Below are 27961 nucleotides of genomic sequence, written 5' to 3'. Positions count from 1 at the left end.
TTTGCTCTGAACGTTGGCTATCATAAAAGTTTTTTTTTCATCATCGCGATGCAAATGCCATGTGTGTATAATAATATTCTGAATTAAAGTTCATGGTTGTGAAATAAATGCATTTATATGTTTATGATTGTGTAATCAATTAATTGGGATGTGCATGTTTGCTATAGTGGTTCACGTTGCTGTGCTCACAATTTCGGAACAGCGGGCTGTTGGACTAATGAGTTTTGTGTTGTCAGGGTATAAGGCTACCATAACTTTGATATCTGGACAAATTGGCATATTTTTGGAATACTGAGTTGTCGGAATACTGGGCTTTCGGAACATTGACATGACACCGTCTGACCACTATAACAGGGACATTGGAATAACGTTTCCTGCACAACTCCTATCATTCAGGGCCTGCTTGACATCAGAGATTGCTCAGCAGTCCGCAGACTCTCAATTTGCCAAGATGCTGATTATGGATTATCACTCCGTAAAATCCACCTTCGGTGAGGTGTGCACTGCCCTGCTATTGTTTCTGACAGTGGCAATAGCCGAACGACCCTTTTCCAAATTGAAACTCATTAAGACCTACCTGAGGAGCAGGAGAGGCTGAATGGTCTGGCTATCCTGTCCATTGAAAAAGCAAATCATGCATCACCACTTTTATGTTTGAAAGGCACCGTTGGTTGTAGGTGAGCTGTGCCTCTGGCTGTGCTCAGTCAGCTTGTCGGTCTTGACGTTCAGATTTTGCGCCTGCTAAACTAGCTATATTGTATCGTCTCATGATCAAATCAAACTTGACAATGGACAACAACATACTGTACATATTACCCAGCAATCATCATTGCAAATCTGAATATGACAAAAATACCAAAGAAAATAAGAATGTATTCATTTCATTGAATAGTTTTTTAATAGTTTCTATAGTGTATGTAAGATAAGCATATAATTTTGTTATAGATTGCTACTATTTTCCCCCACAAATAATACCTACCATGATGGAGATAAGTTTGTCTTTTCAAGCGCATATATATCATTAGACACTCTTAATAGCATAATACCAGTTCTTCTCTGAACACAAGCGTATTTGAGCGGCGAAAATTTGACTATGAGTCTTCTGTTAGACGCTGGACTGTGGGGGGGGGGGGGCGTAAATTTAGACAGAAATATGTCTAATGTCTATATGCACCTGCTGCACCCCCTATAGTTACTATATTAACACTAGTTAGTATATTTTACGCCCCTGATTCGTCACATTGTGTCGCGCACGTGTGATTGGCTAGATAGACAGCACGCGCCGTTGACTTCCAAAAAGTCAACAATGTAACGGGAGAAAAATGCCGTTGGCGCCACAACGATGTACTGACGTAGGCGGTGACTGTTCGCCGAAGTATAAATGCAGCAGCCTGATCGACACTTTCTTTTTTTGTCGGCGACCATTTCTAAAGTGTCGGCGACATAAGTATAAATTAAGCTTAAGGGTATTTGGCATGTGTCACCTCATATTTATACCATGTCATGGTTGACCACTTAAGAGTTCCTAATCAAACAGGTGAACTTAAAAATGTAAAATATGACTGGTAGATTTTAATTATAAGATTTTCTCCCATGTTTTGGAGAAAAATATTGTATTTAAATGTCAAAAAAAAAAAGTTTACTACAATGAAGATTTTTGTGAATATTTTGAGTGAAAGACCAAAAGGATAAACAGCAAAGACAAATTTTTTCATAGCCTGTTTTGCCCATATTCACTAAGGGTGCCAATAATTGTGGAGGGCACTGTAACACTATTAATTATTTGTTGTAAATGGGTATGTGGCATTGTCATGCATGTTTGATTAAGCAAAATAAAACATTCAGTATAGTTGCTCATTCCTCTCCATACACGTTGTCCAAAAGGAATAGAATATTGGTGGTAATCTTCAATCACTTAATCATGACTGATGAAATACACAACAAATTAATTTCTCTTTCTTTCTACAGGAATGCCATTTTGCCAAGTAATTCAACATACATCAACTGGGAAATCCTCCGCATATTTGTGGCCATTGCGATAAGCATTCTTACTTCACTACTTTTTTCATTTTTGCACAAGTTTATATGGCTCTGGCTTCTGTTGTACATCCTTGGAGCATTTTGTTGGATTGATATTTATATTCGTATGCATGTGGCATTCTATAAAGACAATCAACTCCAAGTTGATACATTAGAAACAGCGAAGCATTATTTGAAGACCAGTTTTGCTATAGATTTCATCAGCTGTTTTCCCTGGGAAGTTATTGGACTAATATCTGTTGAAAACGGAGGTCATTTTCAACATCTTGCACCTGAAGTACTACACATTTTTGCATATCTTAGAATCCCGCATATTTTACAATTGTACCGGGTTCCTTTGGCGTTTTCTTTCTATCAGTCTGGGATTTCTACTGAAAAAACCGCTGTTACATTTTTTCAGTTTTTTCTCTATACTGCATTGCTTATCCACTTCTGCACTTGCATGGTATTTGCAATTGTATGCCCTCTTGCAGACCTCAATGGTGACCCTGCAAAGTATCTTTTGCCTTTTACAAAACACAACTGTTCTAGATTGTCATGGGTAAATCACTTGGATTACACCTTTGATGTTAACTTTGGTAAGTAGGTTGTCAATAGCTCATGTCAAACAAAATCCACTTGTCTTTTTTCAGTTTTTGTGTTGTTTTTAATGCCAAACTAGAGTGTTGGTAAATTATTCTGATTTCAGTGTTAAATGGAGCTGTGTTTTTTAAGCTGTGTGACTGTAAATTCATGACTGTATACTGTTCCCACAGGAACAATAACCATTGCACGATTGTATTCTATAAGCTTATATTACGCTACTACAACCCTTTGTGGAGTTGGATACGGTGAAATTCATCCTTATCTAACTTCAATGGTATGTAATATCAGTGTGTTTTGCTTGAAGTGAAAAATGTGTGTGTGTGTATAAATATGAAGGTACTTGCAAACATGAATGTAATTTTCATTTAAAGGTCGTAATTACAATATCATTGCTTTTTAGAGAATTGCTATGATCTTCATTATGGTGGCCGGGGCCCTATATAATGGTCTTGTGTCAGGTACCGTTGCAGCAATCCTTGGAAATGCAGATGCAACAAGAGCTGCCTACACTGATAAAATGGACAGCATAACATTATTTCTTAAGGTATGGTGAAGTAAACCCGCTACTGCCATAACTATATTGGGGCTATTGCTGTCACGGATGTCAGGACTCAGATGTGGAATATGACAGAGTTTATTGGAAACAGCCAGTAACAAGGGGAACTGGGGAATAAACAGGAGAACAAACGCAAAACTGGGGATAACGCTCAGAAGTATTAAAGTCCACGCAAAACAGGGGATAACGATCAGAAGTTATAAAGTCCAATAAATACAAAGCTCAGAATTTAAACTAGGGAGAATCCGTGGAAACTCGAAAACAGGAAATAACTCCACACAGGAGAATTAGAGCGTAGGAGATCGGAACAGAACAGGAGATAACGATCGCCCTGGAAGTCGGAGAAGAGACCTGGGACGATCGCGGGAGATATAGTCAGGAACTGGTTGCTTCATTGAGATTAGTCCTTTTACGAGGCCAGACAAGGCAGTGAGGGGAGTGAAGAGTTTATATAGTGGTGGAGGGAGTGACAGGTGCAGGCAATCACGGGATTGGGAAGGTTGAGTTGAATCAGGAAGGGGCGTGGCAGGAGCAGGGCTCAGTGCTGGCATTACAATTGCAGTGCGCACGTACCATTTTAGCAATGGGCTTATAAAATGACTTGGAATATTTTCTTGTCATTTTGTAAATAAATTGTAGTCCCCAATCTTTCCAGGTACCTCCTGCAAGCTGCTCAAGCCCCCCTAGGGGTACGGGCACCCCTGGTTGGGAATCACTGGTTTAGATGATGTGCTTACACTCAATGCTTTTTACTCCAGCTCATAAACAGCAGGAATATTCTATGCACTGTACTCTCTCTCTTTCTCTCTCTCTCTGAAGCTGATATAATATTTTTTAATTATCTGTTCATATAGAGTCAGAAAATAACTGGGCACCTGTATGAAAGCATCCAGAAATTTTATGAATTCCAATGGATAAGGACAAAAGGAATAGATAACGGCATACTCTTTCAATATCTTCCATCGTCACTGTTGGGGGATGTATCCACCATTGTTTATGCCGATGTTGTTGCAAAGGTAATGAAAACACTGTTTTACTGTTTTTTTTTAAAGTGAAGTTGAGCCAGAAATGCTGCCCCACTAAAATGTGTTTGGCCATGCTCCACTGGAATTTTTTTCCTACTTGTTCCTTAGGTTAATTGAAATATTTGGCAGAGTAGACTAATAGATACTTTGTGTTTTATGATTTATGGGTAATGTATTTTTTGTTTGTCAGTTCATAGTGTACTGTTAGTGTACTGTTTTCTTGTCTTGTAGGCGTTTGGTCTTAAGATCAAGAAAAAACTAAGGACAGATTTATTGGCACAGATTTTGACTCCATTGGAGAGGAAGTTGTCAGGAAAACTGGAGGTAATTGCCTTTCAATTTTAATGTGCTTTATTTGCAGACATACTAGCATAGAATTTTACATCCAATTCCATATATTAAAATTGTATCATGACATGTTAAATTTGAATTTAGTCTTGACCAATATAAATTCTATCAATTTATAAAAGCGGTCTGTATGGAATAACTGTAGATCTATATGTGGATGAGTTTGAAATCACCCAGAGGTATTGTGTTTGTTAGAAAATTGTGGTTGTCTTCTCTATGGTAGCAAAAAAGTAATCCGAAAGCATAAAGGAATCAAAGAGAAACGGAAATGTAGTCAAATAATCCTTTATATGCTGCAACTACACATAGTATAGGACACCTTTAGCATTCTAGCTGTCACGTTTTTTGACATTTTTATGTCAAAATTCCTATCCACAAATCTGTCGTGGTGCAGTCTAGTGATAGATCGATAAATAAAGCCGATATCATGTTGGGTTTTTTTGAGGGGGGGGGGGGTATCTGAAAATACAACAATTAAATAATAACAAATCACACAAAAAATTTTACTTAAATTAACATTTATTTAACATTGAAAACGGTTGTGTGGACGGAGATTGTTTTTATTGCGAATATGCATATTTGTGTATACCGGGGTTAGTGTGTACAGGGCATAAAGCAATCGATCCTCAGATCATGGATTAAAAGTGATCGAGGCAGAAAAGTTATATAAATGATGACATTATCAGAAATAGAATATGAGCTGAATTAATTAAATCTCTAAGGCACGTTAAGACCATTTTAACATTAATGCTTTTATAAACCATCTTTTAATCTTCCTATGGATTCTCAAAAAGCCAACTGTTTGCATTTTTTACATGTAACACATGAACTAACTAGTATCTACGATTGACATTGCTAATTTACACAAATAACAAAACACTCACTCACACACACAAGCGTGCGCAGAGGGAGAGAGACACGCACACAAGTGCAGAAACATTATGTTAGCTAAGAAGCCCATAACATTCGTTCCCCATAACGTTGCTGGTAAGCTGATAACATTAACGCTACCTTTCGGACTGCTGTTATCTTAGCCTACTTGTTAAATTGAAGCTATCTCTAGCCCATTAGTAAATGCAACAGTTTGTAACTAACGTTGGGTTTCTTATAACTATCAAATCAATCGCTTACAATAGCAGATTGTTGACTTGAGACGAAAGGAGAGGTTCATCAATCCTTTTTTCATTCTCTGCCTCAGCTGACAGCAGGTGCTGCTGGGTCTGCCCACTTGAGAATAGTTCTGCTAGCTGGCTATTAATGTTACTCTACTACGGGCAAACTTTGCGCGTGTATATGAGCACCATCGATGAAGAAAATATGTTTATGTTATGTAACATGCTTAACAGCGGCAGACCACATGCTCACCAACAATAAAATGCTTCACAGTTACACTTGCTTACCTTCCCCACAACCATCTCAAATGAAAAATCTGATAAATATTTTATGACTCTTGCTACAGCTACAATTTCGAACTAACTTTATTCGCATTTTCTCACTAAAAGGCCGGAAACAATCTAATTATACAGACAGTAAACATTGTTAAGAGTGGCTAATTAAATATATTGAGCTTTGAAAACTAGGAATTTAAGTATTACCGTTTTCTCTCAGGTAAAATCCAGAAACTGCTTTGCAGCACGTTTGGCATGTTTTCCACCCGTTGCCCGTAGAATGGCGAAATTGCCGCTAGGGGGAATGCTAACATTGGGCCTCATTTTAGAACGCAGCTCAGAACAAGTTAGGAAGAAATGTCTTCTTAACTCCACTTACACCGTTTCCGGGACAATTCTGGCATTCATCTGGGATTCGTTCTTAACTTAGACCAGAATTTAAGAAGGCTAAATAGCAGTCGTAAATCGGCCAGATTGTTCTTAAGGGCTGAATTTGTGAGAAATCGTTGGTGATTGCGTTCACATAAATTCTACAGACATCCTCGGATTTAAATAATTATAATAATAATAAATACGAGAATATGTGTATCATTAATAATTACGTTTCATATTTATAGTCATGATTCTACGAGGCATCATGATGTCCTAAAATAAATAAAAGCACTACACGAACACTGCAAATGTAAGTGAATAAATAAATAAGCACTAAACTCAATCGCGTGGATATAGCCATAGTGGAATAGAATGGACACATCTACATTCTGCGACAGTATCTCCACCTCTGCACTGGTGCAGTTAGGTCTGCATTTACTGACCTGTGCACCACCGGTGTTTGCTTTCCGCTTTGACATGACTGTCGATTGTGTTGCTTTTGAGTTGCTTTCGCGTGGATTCCGTCGATTATGACTGCACACTTCATTACGGTTGTGTGCCCTTATAAGGAGCTGGCGGGGTTTGTATGTACGCAAATCCAGGTGAACACGTGTTCAATTTAAGAATCCTCATTCGGGGGAGCAGAGCTGAGAACACTTCGGCTGTGTAAGAACCCATTTCCAGGCGTTCATGAATCCGGCGGAGATCTTTTCTTACTTTGGTCTTTCGAAGTTCGGAAGAAGATATTTAAGAAGACACTTAAGGCCCATTGTTCCACAGCAGCCACACTGACAAGGCTGTCTGCAGAGTTTTCTTTATAATTGGCCTTTTTATAATCGATGCCGATGAACTAAAAATGCCAGATAGCGGCCCGATTATTCAGCCGACCGACCACTAGTGCAGTGGGCTTGTAAAGTGCCATTCCCACTTATGTTGAAAGCCGTAATTCTGCTGTCAATATGCTGTTTTGACATTATGTGGGAATAGAAGCTGGTGTTGTTATGTTGGCAAATTTGTTATGGCATTCTAACCACTTTCGACCTAGCAACAATAATGGCAAAACCGATGTTGATTAATTGGGTTTAAGATTCCTGTCTTCAAGAAATGGAAGCAGGAGGGGGGATGTATCCAGGGGCTTGCCTCATCGGGTAAGTGAGGAAACGATAAGAGTAATGGTATTTCACCACTGGTCCTGAAGGGCCTCCCACTTATTCTACACCCTTCATGTCTCTTCACAGTGCCAGACTAGAGCCCAGCTCAACAGGGTGTTCTTTCCCCGCTGATTCTGCCAAGCCCATTCCCTTGGCTGTGGTTTCGCTAAATAGTAGGAAGGGACAGTGGGAATCTTGTTCATCTATTCATGCGCGTCACTAATTAGATGACGAGGCATTTGGCTACCTTAAGAGAGTCATAGTAACATAGGTCCTCAACAGCAAGGACCACACGTCTAAAGGACAGTTTTTCCCAGTCGGCTATCCAAACAATGTACTCACACAAGCACTAAAATGTGAAATTTCAATGTGCATTATTAATACTTCAGTCACTTTATTCTACTGCAAGTCACTTATACCATCTCAGTCATCTTATTCATGTGCATGAAACAAAAATGTTGCTCTATTTATTTGCAACGTACCATTTACATTTAGTCATTTAGCAGACGCTTTTGTCCAAAGCAACGTACAAGGGAGAGAACAGTCAAGCTAAGAGCAATAAAAAGCATGGTGTAACAATAAATACTACTTTACATGAGAATTAGAAAACAACGACCTAGAAACAAGGAAAAAGAAGTGCAGGAATGTAACTGCTGAAGTGCAAGTTAAGCGCTGGTCAGGTGCCAGTTAGGAAGGGAGGTGCTCTCTGAAGAGTTGGGTCTGTCGGTAGGAAAACTGTATGATCAGGGAAAGTGTATTAAAACCGGATGTCGTCACTTTAAGCCGGTCTCTGGTTGGATAAAGCTTTTCAGCAGAAATGGACAAGGACCTTTGATTTATTCTGTAGGAACCATGCCGATGCCTGACTTTTAATATTGTGTGACGTTGTTGAAGTTCAAGTTCAACATTAATAGCGATTGAATTACCCTTGTGTCTTGTAATCGCTAGCGGTAAATAAACGTTAATAACTTGAATGACTGATTAAGGATATATGTTACACATCACAAACACATGTAATCGATGGGTTTTGGGGGAAATTAGGTAATTGGTTAGCTTAAATTGCAGTATCTTAGGCGAGCTAATTGACCTGGCTAGCTATAGCGGAATTAACAGTGCTAGCTTTGTGTTTGGTCATATAGCTTCGTAAAAGTTCGGTTAACAAGTCACTTGTGTGTTTAGTTGTATGACTTCGTAAAAGTTCGGTTAACAAGTCAATTGAGCATTAAGCCACCTGACTATAATGGGTCTATTCATATTAGCATGCTAACGTTAGACTTATTAGCAGCGAGGCTAGCTAGCTACTATGTGTTCCAATGGATTGTTGGTCTAAGCGTTAGCTTCAGTTAAGTCCTACAATAGGACAATACTCTGCAACATTCGTGTACCACATGGACAACTAACCGAGTCAATGTAGACATAGGTTAACAAGTCACTTGTGTGTTTAGTTGTATGACTTCGTAAAAGTTCGGTTAACAAGTCAATTGAGCATTAAGCCACCTGACTATAATGGGTCTATTCATATTAGCATGCTAACGTTAGACTTATTAGCAGCGAGGCTAGCTAGCTACTATGTGTTCCAATGGATTGTTGGTCTAAGCGTTAGCTTCAGTTAAGACCTACGTGTACCACATGAACAACTAAACGAGTCAATGTAGACATATAAAAAGTTGTGTAGATAGCTTTATTCACATAAGCCGTATAACTTCACAAAAATAATAATAATTTAAAGAAAACCGATCGTTTGCATGCCAGGCGATCAACACAACTTCTCAACTAAAAAGTAAAGGTCCTTGTCCATTTCTGCTGAAAAGCTTTATCCAACCAGAGACCGGCTTAAAGTGACGACATCCGGTTTTAATACACTTTCCCTGATCATACAGTTTTCCTACCGACAGGGTCTTCAAAAGCTTCTTGAAGGTAGAGAGGGACGCCCCTGCTCTGGTACCACAGTGGAAGTACTTGTACTCCACTTTGTTCTACTCTTGTTTATTGTATTTTGTGTTGTTATATGTTGTCCCTCATGGCACCAACAGGAGCAGCACTCCAAATATTGTTGTGTGCAAAGCTATAGCCAATGACAATAAAGGCTTTCTATTTTATTTTCTATCCATAGCCACTCTTGTTCACTCTTCTTCCCTTTGTTCTTTCTATTACTCTGTCCTTCAATTCCCACACTTTTTTATATCAGCTTTCTTTTTACAGTTGTCTATACTCCCATCTTTTTTTCTTCTTTGTTCCATGTCATGTATATGTCTTCCACTCTATCCAGCGATCATTCCATCATCTCCTTACTAGCCCCTGTCCTTTCTCTTTCCTACTTTCACTCATTGTCTCTCTATGTATAACTTCCATCCAACTGTTTCTATCTATCAATCTATCCCTCTCCAACTCCTCTTTCTCATGCTGTCCATCTCTCTGTTTCACTCCATTGTCTGTCCTTCTTGCCAACTTTACTCTCTTCACTCTTTTTTCCCTCCATCCCTCTATGCTGTAACACCTCTCCTTTTTAAAGACACAGTTTTTATACGGCAACATTAATTCATGAAATAATACCCCGCTAGTGGATACATGAACAACTTACTTTTATTTTGAAACCGGAAACTGGGTGTGTTGTCATTTACTTTTATGAAGTATTTCTTAACTACACTTTGCTACTGACAGATCGCCTGAGGATTACAGTGTCTCTGTTCTCATTGGATGAGACCGTAATTTTGTGCACCAATGATGACGATTCATCACGTTTGTATGACAGTGACGACCATGTTGATGTAAGAAAAGAAAAAAAAAACGTATTAGAAATAGTGATATTAGTATCCTCCTGTTTTTTCTGACTAGCTAATTCTCCAGTAACGTATGGATGTCACTGAGAAGTGTTGGTTTATAACTAACACCAGCCCTATCGTTCTCCAAATTGATAAGATATAGCTAGATCAATGAAATTTGAATGGATTGTAAACCCATGACACTTTTATTTTCAGAGATATGTAACATTTAATTATTGCTCTTTGTGGGACGTTCAATAAAACTAATTTTCACGTTAACTCACTTGTGGAAATGACGGTCACTTTGCGACTTTCGCAACCTACGAAGCAAGCACCCGCATCTGTGGGTGAGAGCTATTTTGTGCACAAATAATGACAACGCAGGTAATCGGTTGTGTTTTCTGTTTGTGAAAGTCAGAAGAAGTGTCTTTTAAACTTTTCATGACTAGTTTGCCAGCTAACTTGCTAGCTATCTACCTTGACTGAGGTAACGTTAGTCTGAGGAGTTCGAGCCAGTCTGACGAGTTGTTTGATAGCTAGTTATTGAGTGCATCAGATTTAGCATGTATAGTAAAAAAAAAACATCAAGCAAGTGCAACACAAGACAAAGCAAGACAACAAAAAAGTTACTGAATAGTCCAGGAGAAAGTAGCCCCCTACCTGGCGGCTTCAGAAACTCCATAGTGTTACTTTAAGACCCTGTCTCTAATTAATTTGTGTGCTTTCCAATGACGACATCACAACGTGTATGCATCTGTGGGGAGGGCGTGAAACTGTGATCTTTATAAAACAATAACAGATACCGGTAGGTTGCCAGAACAGAGAGTTGAAAAAGTAACTACTTATAGTGGAACGCTGTCTGTGATCTGCAGCAATCATTGCAATGCCTGTATTCACAATCTGCAAGAAAGAACGATTGCTCATGCTATAAGTTTTACAATGTGTTGCTTCTTTTTAAATTATTAATGTAGGTGTGAGAAATACACCTCTCTTAAGCAAGTGTATTTGTACATTGTATTATCCACAAGCATATTTAATATTGCACTGTAGCAAAGGCTCAAAGCTAGTACTTAGGTAACATCATAAGGGGAGCTCTAATAACATAGAAAATGACCATTGATATAGCTATCAAATGAAATACAACAGTTCATGTTTCATGAACGAGCATGCAAACATCAACGAATATAAATCAGTCATTTCTTCTCCAGATTTTGATCATATGTAGTACTAAATCAACTTACCTTGACCGGAGGTCGTGTGAGTTCCTGTTGAAGTTGACACTGACAGAGATGAGTTTTCCCAGGGGAGAAAAGTCCAGGATTAATGTAAATAAAGTGGTTGGCTCCTTCCTCCAGCACATGGGCATAAGTAGCGTAAGGCACAACAACCTCCGCCACTACACGCCACTTTACCGGAGTTCATTAAAACTCCCTGGGTAACACCGTACTAACATAATTGACCACGTCAAGTTAGTCCTCTGAGCAACACAATGGGTTAATAAGATGTATGAAGGACAATGACCAAATGAACAGCCTGCATTGGTGTGTGTGTGTGTGTGAGCATGTGTGTTTTGAGGGTGCTAGCGTGAGCTAACCAAACATCAGGAGATAGGAGATAGCTCGTTTATGTGTGTTTGTGATCTGTAAGATCACTCCTTTATCAGTCATTCACGTTATTACTTAAACGTTATACCAACACAAGTGTAATTCTCTCTCTGCATGCCTAGAAATGCGTTAAATGTCCGATCATTTACTTAATATTTATTTTGAGTTTTAAACTTTTGCTTTGCATGCACTGGTATTTCGTTCAGAAAAAAAAAACTAGCTATAATTTTATTATTTAAAAAAAAAAAATTACTATGATGGTTTATGTTGTTTATATTAATTGTTTTTATTTTATTTATATTGTTTCTTGTTATTATAGTTATTTTTCTTTATTTTTACGTATTTATTTATTTTTATCTAATGTTCTATAAGTCTGTTTGGACAAAAGCATCTGCTAAATACTGTAAATATAACTAATGACACATCACTGAACACAACTGTTGTCAAGGAATAATTAAATTACCTTCTTTTTTAGCAACCATTTTTTCAGGAAACACTGAGAAAGGAGAGCATACAAGAACTGGAAACTGATGCTGGATTTATCCGATTACTGGCTACACAGATAAAGCCATGTCTTTTCAGAGCTGGTGATAATATTTGCAGGAGGAAGGATTATGGAGCAGAGGTAATCTATAAACAAAATTTCTGAACGGATAAAAGAACTTACCATCACTGTTTAACTTTGATATGTGGAGAAGCTGCATAAATGTGCCCCTCCGAAGAGCTCTTGAAGGAGGCAGCCACCTTATGCGACTTTATAATGTTATCATGCTATCATTATGTAACTATAACAAATGTAGAAAACGGTACCAGCGGACTGCTACTGTTATCTCAAAACAGTGTGTGTGCGTATACAATATTGCAAAATATCTTTCAGATGTATTTCATTGAGAAAGGAGAAGTTGACATTTTATCTTTGGACGAGTCAAAAGTTATCATTAAACTAAAGACAGGACAGCACTTTGGAGAAGGAAGCTTATTGTTTGCAGAGCCAAGAGCAACTACAATAAGGTACTATATTGATTTACTCCTCTGACTTTAGTCGGTGCAGATGAAACCTGGAGCCATGCTTTGAAAGTTTACAGGACAGAATAAGTTGATAATAAACAAGCATCATGCTTTCACTGGACTTAACAACAGCGCTGGCACAGAAATTGGAAGTTCCCAAATTGTATGAGGTAATACTGCCATCCGGGGTGTGGGCATCAAGACGTTGTGATCTAAATACAAAAATAAAACAAAACCAAAGTTTTTTTTCCTTTGATTGGAAAACCTCATTGAGGGCCAGATGTACTAAAAGAATTGCGCCCACTTCAGGCGTAATTTCTACACAATATGCGGGTAAAGACATGGAACCGTATTTACCAGCGCGGCGCACTTGGGTAAAATCGCAGATTCCCCGCTGCTGAAGCGGATAGAGGCAAGTTGCGCTTCCCGTCTAATACATATGCATAAATGGGAGGGTATAAGGAACAGTGGGGGTTCACCGCAAAAAGATAGGTGGAGATGCGTAAAGTGCGCCTATTTATGTATTCTGTGGTATTTACAAAAACTGCCTGACGAGAGCGCGTCACTAATTTGCGCAAGAATTCTCCGCCTCATAAAAGCAGGTCTAAACCAGGTCTGTTCCATTTGTAACGAAACAAGAGGTGTTTTAGCATGACACATCAGCTGCTAAATGAAAACCATGTGCGTGCGAGAAATTTGACGCAATTCATGTAAAAAATAAATACGAACATCAGGATTTTAGGTGGGGATACAGGTGAAAATATAACAGAAATGTTATTTGTTTAAATGTTTATATTTGACATATCATTTAATATAGGCATATAATAATGCTGTAATTTGTCCATTTAAGTTCACAACGGGGTACCAGAGCAAACATACCTTGAATAGAGGGCTCTGCGGTATCGATACCCCCTCCACACCCTCCACCTGTTCAGAAACAAGTGTTTGTTGGACGACATCTTCTAAGATGGTTAATGGTTCGGATTGTGGGTGGCCTGAGCCGGTCATCCTGGTCTGAGCTCGGTTGAATGCCACTTTTTCTTTTGTCCGTCTCTTTATTCCTTTTTTCACTTCCTCCACCTCCCGCCGCGTAGATGACAACTCATTGATTGTATTTGTAATAGTCTGCCAGATAGCATTTTTCTCCCAAGGCAGTGTATTTCTGATTTGTACTGTGTTTAAGTAAGTTGTAAGCTGTAACCTCGTGAACCAAAAGCTCTAATTCTAATTCTAACTCATCTTCCCTGGTGGCAGGAACACGCTGGCCCATTCTCCCGTCTTTTGGCGGCGCGTTAATCACACTAGAGGGCAGCTTTATACCAAACTGATTATGCCCTGTTTAAAAATTGGCGTTTGCTCCTTATGGGACAACTTAACATGTTGCAATGAACTTTGTATAGCTATGAAATAAGGACCCTAAGAATGGAATGCTATTGCGTAATGGTTGCTTTACGTGTTTGGTTATATATGTGTGTGTGTGTGTGTGTGTGTGTGTGTTGTGTTTCCAGGGCAGCGAGAAACTGTGATATGTTAATACTTTCAAAGGAGAGCCTGGATGAAGCTATTGGATACTACCCAAATATTTGTAGGGACATTAAGAAGGCTGCTGAAAGAAAGCGGGCAGAATTGTTTAAAGCCAGTACTTCTGTCCAAAAAAAAAAGGAAGATTTCTCAAGAGATATTTTATCAAGAGACACAGGATGTAAGTTGTTTCATTTTTTCCTTTCATAATGGCCATTCTGTCCAAATTAAACTACCACTACTATATTTGAACAAAATTACCGAGCATTTTCACCCGTTACTGTAAATACTTACAGTATTTGCAAATTCCATCTTTTTTAGTTGAGCTATTTTGTAGCATTAGAATGTGTATGCAACAGTAGTTGCTAGGTAACAAACACAATCAAACCATTATTGATTATGATTGAGTAATTTAGGGTGTCCTAACTTGAAATAAAATGTTGTAATATGGATTTATGAAGAAAAACAATGATCTGCACTGGCTTGTCTTATGGATTTTTTCTCTGTAATACTGCCCTAGATTACTTAGATGTTGAAGTGAGCGATGAAGCCTAAATTCAGTTTCCAAGGTGTTAAATGTTCATTTGTGGGATATAATGCAGTAAAAGTGCAATTTAGTGGTTACATTGTAAATAACAATGTTGCATGTTATCTCTGCAGATACTAAGTTTTACAAAGACTTAATGGAACAGGACCACAGAAAGACACATCAGAAACATACTTTCAAAAACATAATCCAATGTATAGTCAACTTTTCGAAGAGTTTAGTTACATTTCACAACTCAACTGTTGATCCACAGAGCAAGATCCGCATCTTCTATCAGTACACATCTTGTGTGCTTGTTATCCTTTTGTTTTGGGCAATATCATTTATGGTACGTATGACAAAAGCACAAATCTTTGCTCCTTTCTACTTTTATCTGAACTGATGAGCTTTGTCATCACAAGCATTGAATTGGCTTAGACTGTCTCGTATTCATTGAATGTGCTGATTGCTCCCGCATTTAGACCACTAAAAATTGTGACAAATGAAAACTTATGGACAAAAGTAATGTTGAGGTGAACAAAGGTGAATTGAATTAATTTGACAAAGCTCATGTTTCTGTGCAACAAATGTTAAGTGATACTAACTGGTAACTAAAGGGTACTTTTATCATTTTTGAAGGAAGTGTAAATATGAGAAAAAAATCAAGCTGATCCATAGGCAATGATTAAACCTGTTGACAGTGTTTCAAAATGTGTAAAAGACATCAGAAGGTTTTCAATCTGGTGCTTCCTCACTTTCATCAGCAAGCATGAAAGCTAAAGCTGAAAAAAATCAGATGTTTTGGAACATGCTGCTGAACTGACGAAGAAGCATGCTTTGGAAATGCATTAAGTGGAACCGAAAAACCAGTGGCGGTTCTAGACAATTTTTACTAGGGGGGCCAAGGAGGGGCCAGTGTTTAACCAGAATTATACGTTTTTTGTAACCAATAGTAGCTAGGTAGTCATATATAATAATATATAGTAATAATATAATAATTATATTATAATAGTATTGTTTTCTGTTTATAGTTTCTTCAAATTTAGACTTTTTAAATGTAGTATTTTCTAATTCTAGTAATTGCCCCACCAGAAATTTCGGGCTAAAATCGCCAATGCTTTTCATACTAAAATCTAAGCATGTGCTTTTTTATGTGATGTCTCCTTTAGGATTTGTTTTTGGCATTGATACAATCGTGAAAAATTACTGTCATCAAACCTAAACTCGTCTGAGGAAGCTAGCGAGCTGTAGCTGATAGCATATCTAAATGAGACAGAAGGACAGCGATATTTGGAAAAGGCATTGATTATTGGCTGCGATCCATATTTATTAACTACAACTTTATTTTGTCCCTTAAAGTCTGCAAAGCGTCTGGCCCAACTTTCTTTTCCCGACATTTACATTTATCTTGTAGATAATCCATCCCCATACACCGGAGATTTCAAGAGTACAAATCAATATGCAGTTGCAGATATGGCATCTGGAGACAAAAAATATGTATGTGATCACAGGTCATGTAAGTAATTCAAACAGCGATTATCAACCGTGTTATTTTAGTGGTGGTTAAGAGTGCCAATATGGGCTAACGAGTTGTAGTTAAAGCCTTTAGTAAAGGGCAAAACAGCTCGCTAGCTATTAGCACTCTAGCTTGCTCAGGAGAGTTTAGCTTTAATAAGACACAGTAATTATTCACGATTGTATCAACGTTCTGCATTTCACTTAACAGGTCAGTCATTCCCTAAATCTTTTGGAATAGAACGAAATTGTATATTTGGGTTTCTTTGGCGACAGTTGTCGCATCCAACAGCACAACATATCCCGGGCATTTGAACTTTCTGTGGGTTGTGACCGACGGACAGCTAGACTACTGTGTCCGTGTTGGACACAAATATGGCGGCGCTTAGACACACGTCACATGGTATCCATGAATCGTAGTTGCTGAGCTCTCATTCACCGACGAGCACCACACCTGGCAGACTACAGTGTTTGGGTGCGCCGCTTTTATTTACCCGTGTATAACGTTGCGTCGGGTGTAAAATCATAATAAATTCATATTTTTTTTATTTGGTCAGCACGGGGTGGCCAGGGACATGTCTACGGGGGTATGGGCCACCCCAGGCCTCCGTGTAGAACCGCCACTGCGAAAAACGCAGGATAACCGAGTGACCTGAACACTGACATAGCTGTGGCAAATACTAAAGTTCAGGTTCTTGAGAGTTATGAGAAACAACTTGTGAGCTCTCAAATCAAATTAGTGTCTCACTCAAAACCACCTGAAGATGTCATGAATGCTTATCTGAAAGCGGAGGGTAGAGACCTAAAGGGAAGTACTCAGAATCCAGGACCATCAATTGAATATGCATGTGTCATGTAGTTTCCAAAAACTCCACTTCAAATGACTGCAGCAAGGGCAGTCAGTTGGTTCCAAATTCAAATCACGTAATATATTAATGTGAAGAGTTGTTATGTAAGTCTCATAAAAAGTGTGAAGAATTGCTGAAGACAAAGGGGACTGGATGTTTATACCCAGGAAGAAATCCCAGTCAACAATGATCATATCCCCAAAAATATTAATCAAACGCTAAATGCAAAATAATAAGAAAATAAGTTACTGAACAAGCAACTAAAGCAATTCGCTAAACGTTTTATTGTTGCAACAAAATTATAATACAAGGATTCAACAAGTCCACCAGTACCTCGTTTCGACCGACATGGTAAAAGCTACTGTTACTATTTTTTCTACAAACGTTAATAAAGTTCTGAAAGAAAACAAACACTCCGTGACCCATTGAGAAAGCGACCCACCAGTTGAGAAGTTGTAGTAGTCAAGGTCACCATTACAAGTAACTGTGATGCCTCCAGCACTCTTTTTATTTACTTTTCAAGTTGGAATAAACGTATCCAACTGGAACTTGCTCATACAATTCATCCCGAAAAGGGAGGATGCCACAAGCTTGGTTGTATGTAACTATCAGTCCAGGATATTAATGATGCAGAAGTAGCCATTGTGAAGTTTTGCCAACATCAACAAGGATTCCCACGGGAAATGACAAGCTTACACAATGGAAATGTACAGAGGAAGATCTCCATCTTTAGACATGATACAGTGGTTGATAGTGGCATCCTAAAGGCGCCAGCATGCTTCTGCAACAAAGGCTGCGGCTTTTCACGCTGTTGTGTCGATGTACTCGTTTCAATTCATGGTTCCTAAAAGGTTGCGCGTGTTGCAAAGCAATTCACCGCCAGAACAATAGGTGGAGTAGCGTTTTTTGTCGAAGACGACCTAGAGAATTACGTCTTTGTGTGTGGAAGTCGTTGGTTTGTTTATTTACCAGGTCTTGTTGTCTACTTACACAGTGAATGATGGCAACTGAGATCATTGGGGTTGTATAAATGTTCATATCTCCTCACCTCTTCCAACTGGACCCGACCAGCCAGGCCGTCTTCGACAAATATTTAGAAATCATACTAGGGCTCAGGTCAGCCATCAGCACGATAAGGCATTGAACATTTCATATTTAAAATATCTTAATAAGAAGTGAAGTCAACATGTCTACTTCAAATGATGTAGAAGTTCGTTTATTGACACTTATTTTAAGGACAGCCACAGCACTTTAAAATGACGTGTTTATAAGTTACATACAAAAGTGAAAGATAAAAGGCGAGAGAATCGCCAGGTGTACCTTCTCATTATGTGTGTGTGTTGTCAGTGTTTGTAATACAATGGTGTGGGCCGCAAGTTAACTCCACTTCACAGGTACACCTGGCAATTCTCTCGCCTTCTATCTTTCACCTTCGAATAATGTAAATTATTAAATTATTATAAACACGTCGTTTTAAAGCGCTGTGGCCGTCATTAAAAGATGTATCAATAAACAAACTCATGTGATCTGTCTTTTTCGCCACTGGTATTGAATTGCCAACCTTTGTATTTCGTGTAACACATGTATTCATAACATCAAGCCTTTCGCCCACTACACTTTCATGCTCCGGTAAGTTGTTTTCCTTTGTCCCGCTGCAATAAATATGCTTACTTCACTCAAAATAAAACCTACAGTTCTGGCGTTGAATTGCTTTGCAACACGCACAACCCTTGGGGAACCACTTATGTATCTGCAAAGAAATCACATAAATTGCAACATACTACATTCTCAGAGGATGACATTAAAAAAACGTTTACTGCGTCTGTTTGGAGAGAATGCGCGCTAATTCACCGAACAAATACTTTCATATTCATTTTTCGCCACTTCATGTCATCCATTCATATCAATTTGAATCAATCAATACTAATACAACTTTAACTGTGATGTGTTTTGTTTCATTTCACAACTTATTTACTGCATAATCCAAGACAGCAGGTTTGTAAATATTCCACATTTTATTTGCTTAAAACACACAGATGTAGGCTACTGTCAAATCAGAAAGAAAATCAGCTGTCACTCTATTACCTGACCAATAGGCTACCTTTCAAACTCGGTGATAGTGTTCACAACTAATTTGTCCTTCATTCTACCTAATATGATTAAACGGCATATGTTATATTGCACCCGTGAGGCAAGCGTCAGTAGAGTTTTGTTCGGTTATCTGCCCTCTCTAGACTGATTACTGACCAACCAAGCATGTCAATTTTCTTTTAGGTTGATTTTTTGGTGGATCTGTCTTTTTTGCCACTTGTAGCCTACTGAATCGCCAACCTTTGTATTTCGTGTCACAAATGTATCCTAACGTCAATATTGGCCTTTCACCCACTTTCCTGCTCTGGTAAAAGTCTGGTAAGTTGTCCCGCTGCAATTAATTCGCTGACGTCAATCAAAATGTTTGCACTGTGATTCCATGTCACATTTTCATCCCGGTCCCCCATCTAATGTTAATACAGTGTTGTAGGCTATAATGGTCTTGCTCCTATAATGTATAATGTATAATGGACCAACACATAGGTTACAGGGTGGATGTGTGATGCACACAGATATATCAGATAGCGACTGGAGCAAAGTTATGTTGCTGTAACGTTGAACTCTGTGCAATTAATACAATACAATACTTAATAGGCTAATTGATACAATATCTCCTCGTTTGAGTGGGGTTGTTTTAGTGCAATGGGAGTGTATGATCGTTATTGTCTATAAAGGGAGGCATTGCAGCGGGAAAATCTCCCGTTCGTCGCCTCCATTCGCGCACCACGCGTCTCTGTTTTTAGAGGGCAGCGCCAGATAACCGAACAAAACTCTACTCACGCTTGCCTCACGGGTGCAATACCAAATTGCATCATATTTGATAGAATGAAGGACAAATTAGTTGTGAATACTATCACCGAGTTTGAAAGGTATTGGTCAGGTAATAGCCGAGTCTGATTTGACAGTAGCCTACTGCTGTGTGTTTTAAGCAAATTAATTGTGGAATGTTTACAAACGGGCACCTGGTTGATTATACAGTAAATAAGTTGCGAAATGAAACAAAAACACATCACAGTTAAAGTTGTATGTCAACACAGTGGCATACCACATAACTATCGTCGGACAATAGCTTCTGAGAAGGTAGTATGTTGCAATTTATGTGGATTTCTTTGCACAAGTGACACCCTTCACCTCTCATCTTTAATCCTCCGATTCATGCATTAATTTCAACTGTTCCATCATCTGAAATATCACGGTATGTCGAAACAAACCTTTGATCTAAACAGAATATTCAGTATGGAATGGGAATAGATCAGAGCAGTATCTTTTATCGCGTTTGACAAATATGCCCCGATTGCTGTGCAGGTGAAGTCTCCTGCAAATGGGATAGTAGCCTATTCTCTCTGACGCAAGTCTAGAAAAATCGGTCGACGCACGCAAGAGGTGAAAAAGCTTGCAAGGGGCTTGCACGCTTGCGTGTCCGTGCGTTTCTCTGAAAACGCTTAAGCATAAATCAGGCATAAGAGTTGGTGGTTGTCTAAGCAAGATGACAAGTGCCAGAGGAGCAGAAACATTCTGCCATTTTGACCATCATGTTTCAAAGCCTGTGCCTTAACAGCAAGTTGGGCACAGTGGAAAAAAACACGTCAACTGAATGAAAGAAGTATTGGATCCCTTGCGCAAATTCCTTGGCACACAAAGTTATGAATCTGACTGTTTCTTACATGTCAAGCATCAGCAGGTAAACAAAAGAAGGCTGACTTGCCGATAGATGTTAAGGGTGTGTCATGGCAAATCGGTATGGTGCGATTTTCACTTGTCTCACCATCTGGAAATGGTACACTCTCTGGATTCAGAATGTGTGAATGCATTCAGACGTTCCATTTCCTGGAGAGGCCAAATAAGACAACTAAACTAAGTTCAGACAATAGAACAAATTTGATCTCTGCTGAAGATCTGAAGGAGTGGAATGTGGATTTGATTAAGAGCAGTCTCTTCCAGAAAGGTGTGAAGTCGATGCTCAATCCTCGTTTAATTATAATAGAGTAATTTGTTGTGGATACTTTTTCTATCTATTCCAATTTATTTTCTGCCCTATTTGGCATGATATCCCAAGTGTTTTGTAGTCCTGTACAAAATTGCAAAGCATTTGTATTTATATTTCCATCATAATATACAACCAAACTTTGTCCGATGATGTCCATTTTATGAAATATCATGTGGTGCGACCATCAAGAAACTACCACTTTGGGACAATTATGTTGCAACTTCCTGTTTTTGAATGGATTTCATCATTGACAAGCTTGCCAAGGACCCATGGAATCAGTAACAGGTTTGTAACTCTCTCTCAAATTTGGAAAAAAAATAACCTTTTTAACGGATGGTATGTAGTTGCCATATTTCGATATCATGTGGTGTGACCTAAAAAAAACAATGAATTTTAAGTTATTTCTACAAATATATATTTTGATTATAAATTTCATTGTGACCTTTTGTGCTAAGCTAGCTTGTTTTGTTTAGGTGGCCAATTCTGTGCCTGTAAATTTTGACTGAACTTGAAAATATCATGTGGTGCGACCATTGCAGAGTGTTTTCCATGATAGATATATGTCCTAGATTGGAAGTTTTTGTGCTTTAATATTCAATTGATGATTTATATGCATTAAGTACTTTATTTAAGTATTATTTGGAATAGATTTTTATGCAATTTGAGTAATTTTTTCCTAATATTTCAGAAACAACGTTTTATGTTTAAGCTTTGTACAATATCATGAGAAAAAGCAAAAAATATAATTTAGAGCATGTCATTTCACTTTAGTAATTATGCATTTATTAGTAATTTATTATTTATTTATGTATTAATTTATTTATAACTGTTTTAATCTATTTTACCAGATGCCAGACAGCCTCCGCCATGATGAGAAGGGAGTGTGGGCACACCTGGAGCCCATACTGAAAGAGCTTCAGGCAACCTGCCCAAAGATTACAGTTCTACATGTAGTCAGTGATGGACCTGTGGTTGAATCCCCTGTAAAGACGTCATGGAGCATGCGCATAAAGTGACAGAAGACAGAAGTCGACATCCAACTAGCAATCTACCAATTGCTGAACGACTTCTGAAATCACTGTTACCACAGCACTCCAACAGGACTAGTTCGAATCGTGCACTTCGCCATAACCCTCGTTTGTGTTAAATAACTGTTTTGAAACTTCCGCCTAAAATACAAATCTTTTCACATCAGATTTTCTCATATAGGCTATTGCGGACACTTTTAAAAAAAAAAAAAAAAAAAAAGTTTTAAACAATGGTCTGATGCAAACAGATTAAGCAGTGATAAATTAAAGTGTGGCTTGTTAATGTCATCCCTTTCCTAACCACAGGGGTGCAAACTCGTCACCTTTCGGCGAAATTCGCCGTTTTTGATCCAAAATAGGTCATTTGTGTGATTCGTGTAGATCTGCAATAAAAATATTTGTGCGGGGGGGGGGGGGGGGGGTCCTCCAAGTAATCTGCAAACGCAAGCTGTCATGAATATTGGTATGCTGCAATAACGTTATGCTATCTAACGTAGGCTAACGTGCTAAAGTCAGACAGTTGGCTGACAGACGCCTCGCAAATCACATCAACCATTTTTGCTGGTTACAATAACGGTGTTATCAGATAGTACAGTGTCTTTTTCTCAGTAACTTTTGAAAAATCTAAGCGTGAAAACGTCGAAAAATGTACATTCACATAAAAGACATGGCCGTCAGTTGAGTTTGGTCCGGAGTTTAGCTGCTAAAGTTATCTTCTGTCCTGTCGTTTGAAGCAAACCTTTTAGCTATGGCATTGGTCTTCTAGCACGCCCCCTTCATTGAGGCAGAGGTTAGGTTTGCCTCCCCTATGTGCTTTTTCACTGTGGTTTTATGACAGATCAGGAAGACTAAATAGCTTCTTCACATACGTGAAATACATTACATTACCTATTCTATGGATACAAACGACATATAATAAAAGTGTCTACAAATATTTCAGTGACAAACAATGGGAAAGCAAAAGGCATGCGCTCAACCCAGTGTGTGAGGATTGCACAATCTGATATGAGGCGCAGCTCGTTGCTGCCTCACCTCGCGAGTCGCCTCTCTGTTTGAACAGGACATGGTCAAATTCAGCGATTTTGATTATAAAAATGATCGGAATCATACAATATTTTTATTTAAAGCACAGATCAGTAGATATATATTAATATTTATTTAATTTTATCATTATTTATTTTTTACTTTTCATGAGGCTCTGCCTCCCCTGACCACACGTCCCTATGTGTATGTAATCTGAAGCACTGACCCGTTTTCTACTGCCGGGCGCTTCACTGCAACTGAACAAACTTACCACTCTCCTACTTCAGTTTGTTTTCAGAATGAGAGAATTTTAGGAGGAGGATGCCATTACTGTGCCTCAACTAGAGGCGGGAGTCAGGTGCAAATAGGCCTTGTCCTGACAAGCTAGACTCAAAGAGTAATGTAAAGGGAAAAGAATGTGTTCCCACTGTCACAGTTTTTCAAGAACACGGAGAAGCTAGGCCATGCCTGATGCAGCCTCTGTTGATTTTCTGTTCCAATAGTTGGCCCTTTTTTTGCTTAATACCTGTTGGAGATCTGTGACGTAATGTGCTTTGGTGAAGTAGACTGGAGTGGGTGGTCGGGAGGGTATTGGGGTGGGTGGTTGGGTTGGGTTGGCCTGTGCCCGTGCAACATTCAACACAGGAATGTTTATGATGAAACTGTTACCAGAGCACAAAATTGTTTACAACAAAGTTATTCATAGATCTAGCCTCATCATTTTGTTGTCAAAGTGCACCAGATTGATGCATTGAACTTTAAAATGTGCAAAATGTTCTTATATATAAAATATATTCCCCGGGGAGCATGCCCCGGACCCTCCTAGGGGGTTCGCATCGTTGTCACCTTTTTCATCCCTGATGAGTTTGCACCCCTGTAACCAGCTTCTTAACGATTTAGTTTATGTTGTTGCTGTTATGAAGTGAAGCAGGGTTAATTAGGGTTCAGGCTGAGGTTGCAAGGCGGGGCGTGGGGCGTTCACGTAGGGCAATTACGTCATGGGGTTAGAAAATGTGCGGATCAGGTGTCCACGAAAACGGATCCGCTGGTGGGTTGGAATCTTTCCACTCTTGAGACCGGTTTCAAAAGGTTGCGGATTCAGTGACCCAATCCGCCGGGTTCATGTGGACGGAAGGCAGATCCGACAACATTTCTTTCCGGATTCAGGCAATCCAGGTTCCGTGTGGACGGGCCCTTAAGATTCACCAGGTTTTGTTTTCACAAGCGGCACAAATAAGTCATATGGACGTGTCATGCTTTTGAAGCATGCCGAAATGAAGACATGCCTATGTTACCAGCCAGTAAAAGTAGACCTGAGGGAAACCATGTGCCACACTGAAGGTCCCTCAAGCACTCCTGAGCCACCAGGGAGCAAGCTAGTCTTCAAGACCTAAATGGCAAGTTTGACGCGATTTTTATATAAAAAAATGTTTATGTAATATTTGTGTTCATGGAAATTCTATGAATTTTTGAATAAAATCTGGTTTTAATCTATGTTTTGTATGGAATTTATTGTTTATTGATCTCTTTTAACGATAGGAGGTTTTCACATCATTTGGAGCGACCACTCATCATGTGGTGCGACCAATAATAGCAATCACTATTTAATTTTTGGGGGCTGAAATATTATATCACTAATACAGTATGCTTAAGTGAATGGTATTTTTTAAACATTTCTATCAGTTTTATGCGCTTTACAGGAACAATAAGTCTGTAAACTGCATTTAAGAAGGGGACTTAAGACATAATAGAACAAAAATATGAGATCATTATGTACAAAAACTCAAAAGAAATGCAAATACTGTCTCTAAACACTTTATATTACTGATAACTTGTAAAAAAAATGTCAAGTATGTTAAGCAAATAAATTAGTTTTAAGATAAATCACGGTCACACCAGATGACATTTTTTAAGGCCATGACCAATTTACTAGATGAAAAATCACTAAAATCACTTAATTTAAAAATTGCAATAGATATTCTTATTTTTTGTATTTTAAAATTGGCCTGTTGAAAATCCTTATACGTCATTGACCCTTTTACAAATTTGCGCAAATTAAAGGATTTCCCACAATTGCAACTGCAGGTTGCATTTTCTCCTATTACCAAAATATTTGTGCAAAAACACCATTAGCATTATTTGTGATTGGTTTCATTTTAACTGCAATTTTAGAGAATTCTTGCGGAAAAATTTCACTTTTGGCTACAACAATCACAACAAACCCTTGCAAGACCACTACAAACAGCTTGGAGGGACTAACCTTCATTTAGGTGTCTTCATGCACGTCATGTTTGGTTAATTATAGATGTTGTAGGTATTACAAAAGCACCAGTGTCTGCTATCACAAGCATTGGGTTGGCATGAAATGTGTCAAATTCATTGAATGTGCTTATTGATCCTACCCACGTTTAGACAATATACCATCAGTCCTTCAGACATATGACTATTTCCACCCGATAACACGTATGACTGATGACTACAGTTGTCAGTTCCTTTCTGTCAGATAAAAGTACTACAAGCTTAATGGGAGGGCTTGCATTAGGCCAAGGTTACAAAGGAGTGCCTTTTTTTTCCCTTTACCACTCAGTTGTGCCTACGGTGGTGTTCAGTTGGTGCTTGGAGGGACTAATAGGGTTTGTTCCAGATACAGGAGATATTTAATTCTGAGCTTACTTTAATGGGGGGAAAAAACACAGTTTTGATGTGATCCTCCTAGCTGGCTAGCTAACTAACGAGCTTTCTAGTTCAGTCTGTTACACCGTTTCTACATGCCACTGCGTCTAGCTACCACTGGTGGTCTGAAGACTAGGTACAATAGAGGTGTCGTTTGTTGGCAGAGTTAAATGCCTTAGTGAGAAAGTATTAACATTCTTGGTCTTAGGTCTTAGGAAAATGTATGTTAGGTTGATGAAAACAGCACAGTATCCATGTGGAATGAATCACAATATTATATATTTTTTTAAACACAGGTTTAATCTTCACTGTTTACAAATGTACATATTTATTATAGGTACTTTAAGACTTAACCAGAGCCAAAAAAAGAGTAAATATGTCTGACTGATTTGCTTGGGCTTCCGAGACCCTGAAAAAGTACTAACTGATCATTATAATTTTCAGCTTATTTATGTTGGGATAAGGGCAAAAAAAGAAATGTCCAGGTTCTCCATTAAAATGGGGTATTTCATTATTATTATTATTATTATGAATAATAATAATGTTTTTTTGTGTTTTTTGTTTTGTTTGTAGTACACCGTGCAAACTTTTTCTGAACTACTGTATCAGTTGTGCATCGGCATTGAATGTATACTAATATTTCAGGTAAGACTTTTAATACCTACCTCTTTTGTACCTACAACTGTAATCGTATGTCAACATAGCATCGCTGCAAATGGTCACAGTAATGGGAGGAGCCTTTATTGTAAGGCCTGTGTTATAGCCGCAGGAACATATATTTTGTACATACAATATGCCAGTTATTGTTTTGTTTTTTTAGTTGTAAGGAAACTATTCTTTTAATAGTTATGAATGTTTTCATATTACGCATATTCAGATTACTTCTTAGGAGAGAGTGTTTGTTAATACTTAATGTGTCAGTAAGCTTTGGATGTTATTGATAAGAATGCAGCCCTAGTAATGATTAACCCTTGAAGTGTGACCAAACCTATGAATTTAACCACTGACAACAGATTTTGTGTGTAGTGTAGTTTTTAATGTAAGAGTGACTGTTTTGCCCAATATTAATTGAACATACTCTGTCTGTTTACAGATCATCGTGAAGTTCCATATCTGTTATTTTGATGAAGATGGACAATACAACTCTGACTATAAATCTGTATCTCGGAAATATTTGTTCAGAAGAATTGGTTTCTTCTTTGATATTCTGACCACTTTCCCATACACAATGACAGTGCTACCTTTAATTGATTATATGCATCCCGTTATTTTCATGTATTTTATTGTGACTGTCCGCCTTGGACATTGTCTCACAATTGTTTCGGTCTTTGTTTTTATGAGAGAAGAGGAGAAATCCATTGGTACCAAGTATGTATACTTTATATTTGAATTACTCGTATTACATATTACATTGTTTCTACATACTTTAATTAACACTGATAGTCCTATATAATATCATTATTCCTTGGCCTTATATACATTTTTTCATAAATTACATGATTTGCTTTAGGCAATCAATGTTTAATGTTCAGCGCAAATCACACTGACACAATTTATGCCATTGGTTCTTTTCCATACAATAAGAGTATATTTCTTAGGTGATGCCACATATCTTGGATATTTGCTCCACAGCAAATTGTGGTGCATTGTCATTGCATCTGTTTAGCTTGATGATTGGACACTTACAATTGTAGCCCGTAATATACTATTACTATTCTGATAATGAATATTTCATGTGCTAACTCTCAGTTTTTCATCTAAAATGAAAACCTCAGCAGTGGGTGGATGAAGACAGAATTGTTGCTGCCGCAAGGAATTGTGGGACGATATTATCTCCCTTCCTTTCGTAAAGGATGGTCCAGTGTACCCTATGCTAAAGGAGATACAGTCAGGTCCATAAATATTTGGAC

General features: G+C 38.3%; 1 protein-coding gene across 1 annotated transcript in view; it reads left to right on the top strand.

The window, feature by feature from the left end:
- The window catches only part of LOC105906016, a 65577-nt gene extending 38073 nt beyond the window's left edge, over positions 1-27504 (top strand). The window contains exons 9-19 of the mRNA XM_031577968.2: positions 1969-2618; positions 2796-2899; positions 3026-3169; positions 4036-4197; positions 4438-4530; positions 12307-12456; positions 12709-12842; positions 14348-14541; positions 15021-15235; positions 26625-26696; positions 27145-27504. Coding sequence (XP_031433828.1) covers positions 1969-2618; positions 2796-2899; positions 3026-3169; positions 4036-4197; positions 4438-4530; positions 12307-12456; positions 12709-12842; positions 14348-14541; positions 15021-15235; positions 26625-26696; positions 27145-27504 — 2278 coding nt within the window. The remainder of the gene's footprint in view (positions 1-1968; positions 2619-2795; positions 2900-3025; positions 3170-4035; positions 4198-4437; positions 4531-12306; positions 12457-12708; positions 12843-14347; positions 14542-15020; positions 15236-26624; positions 26697-27144) is intronic.
- The last annotated feature ends 457 nt before the right edge of the window (positions 27505-27961 follow it).

Source organism: Clupea harengus, chromosome 12 (assembly GCF_900700415.2).
Source record: "Clupea harengus chromosome 12, Ch_v2.0.2, whole genome shotgun sequence".
Lineage (NCBI taxonomy): Eukaryota > Metazoa > Chordata > Actinopteri > Clupeiformes > Clupeidae > Clupea > Clupea harengus.
This window is presented reverse-complemented; position numbering and strand designations above follow the sequence as displayed.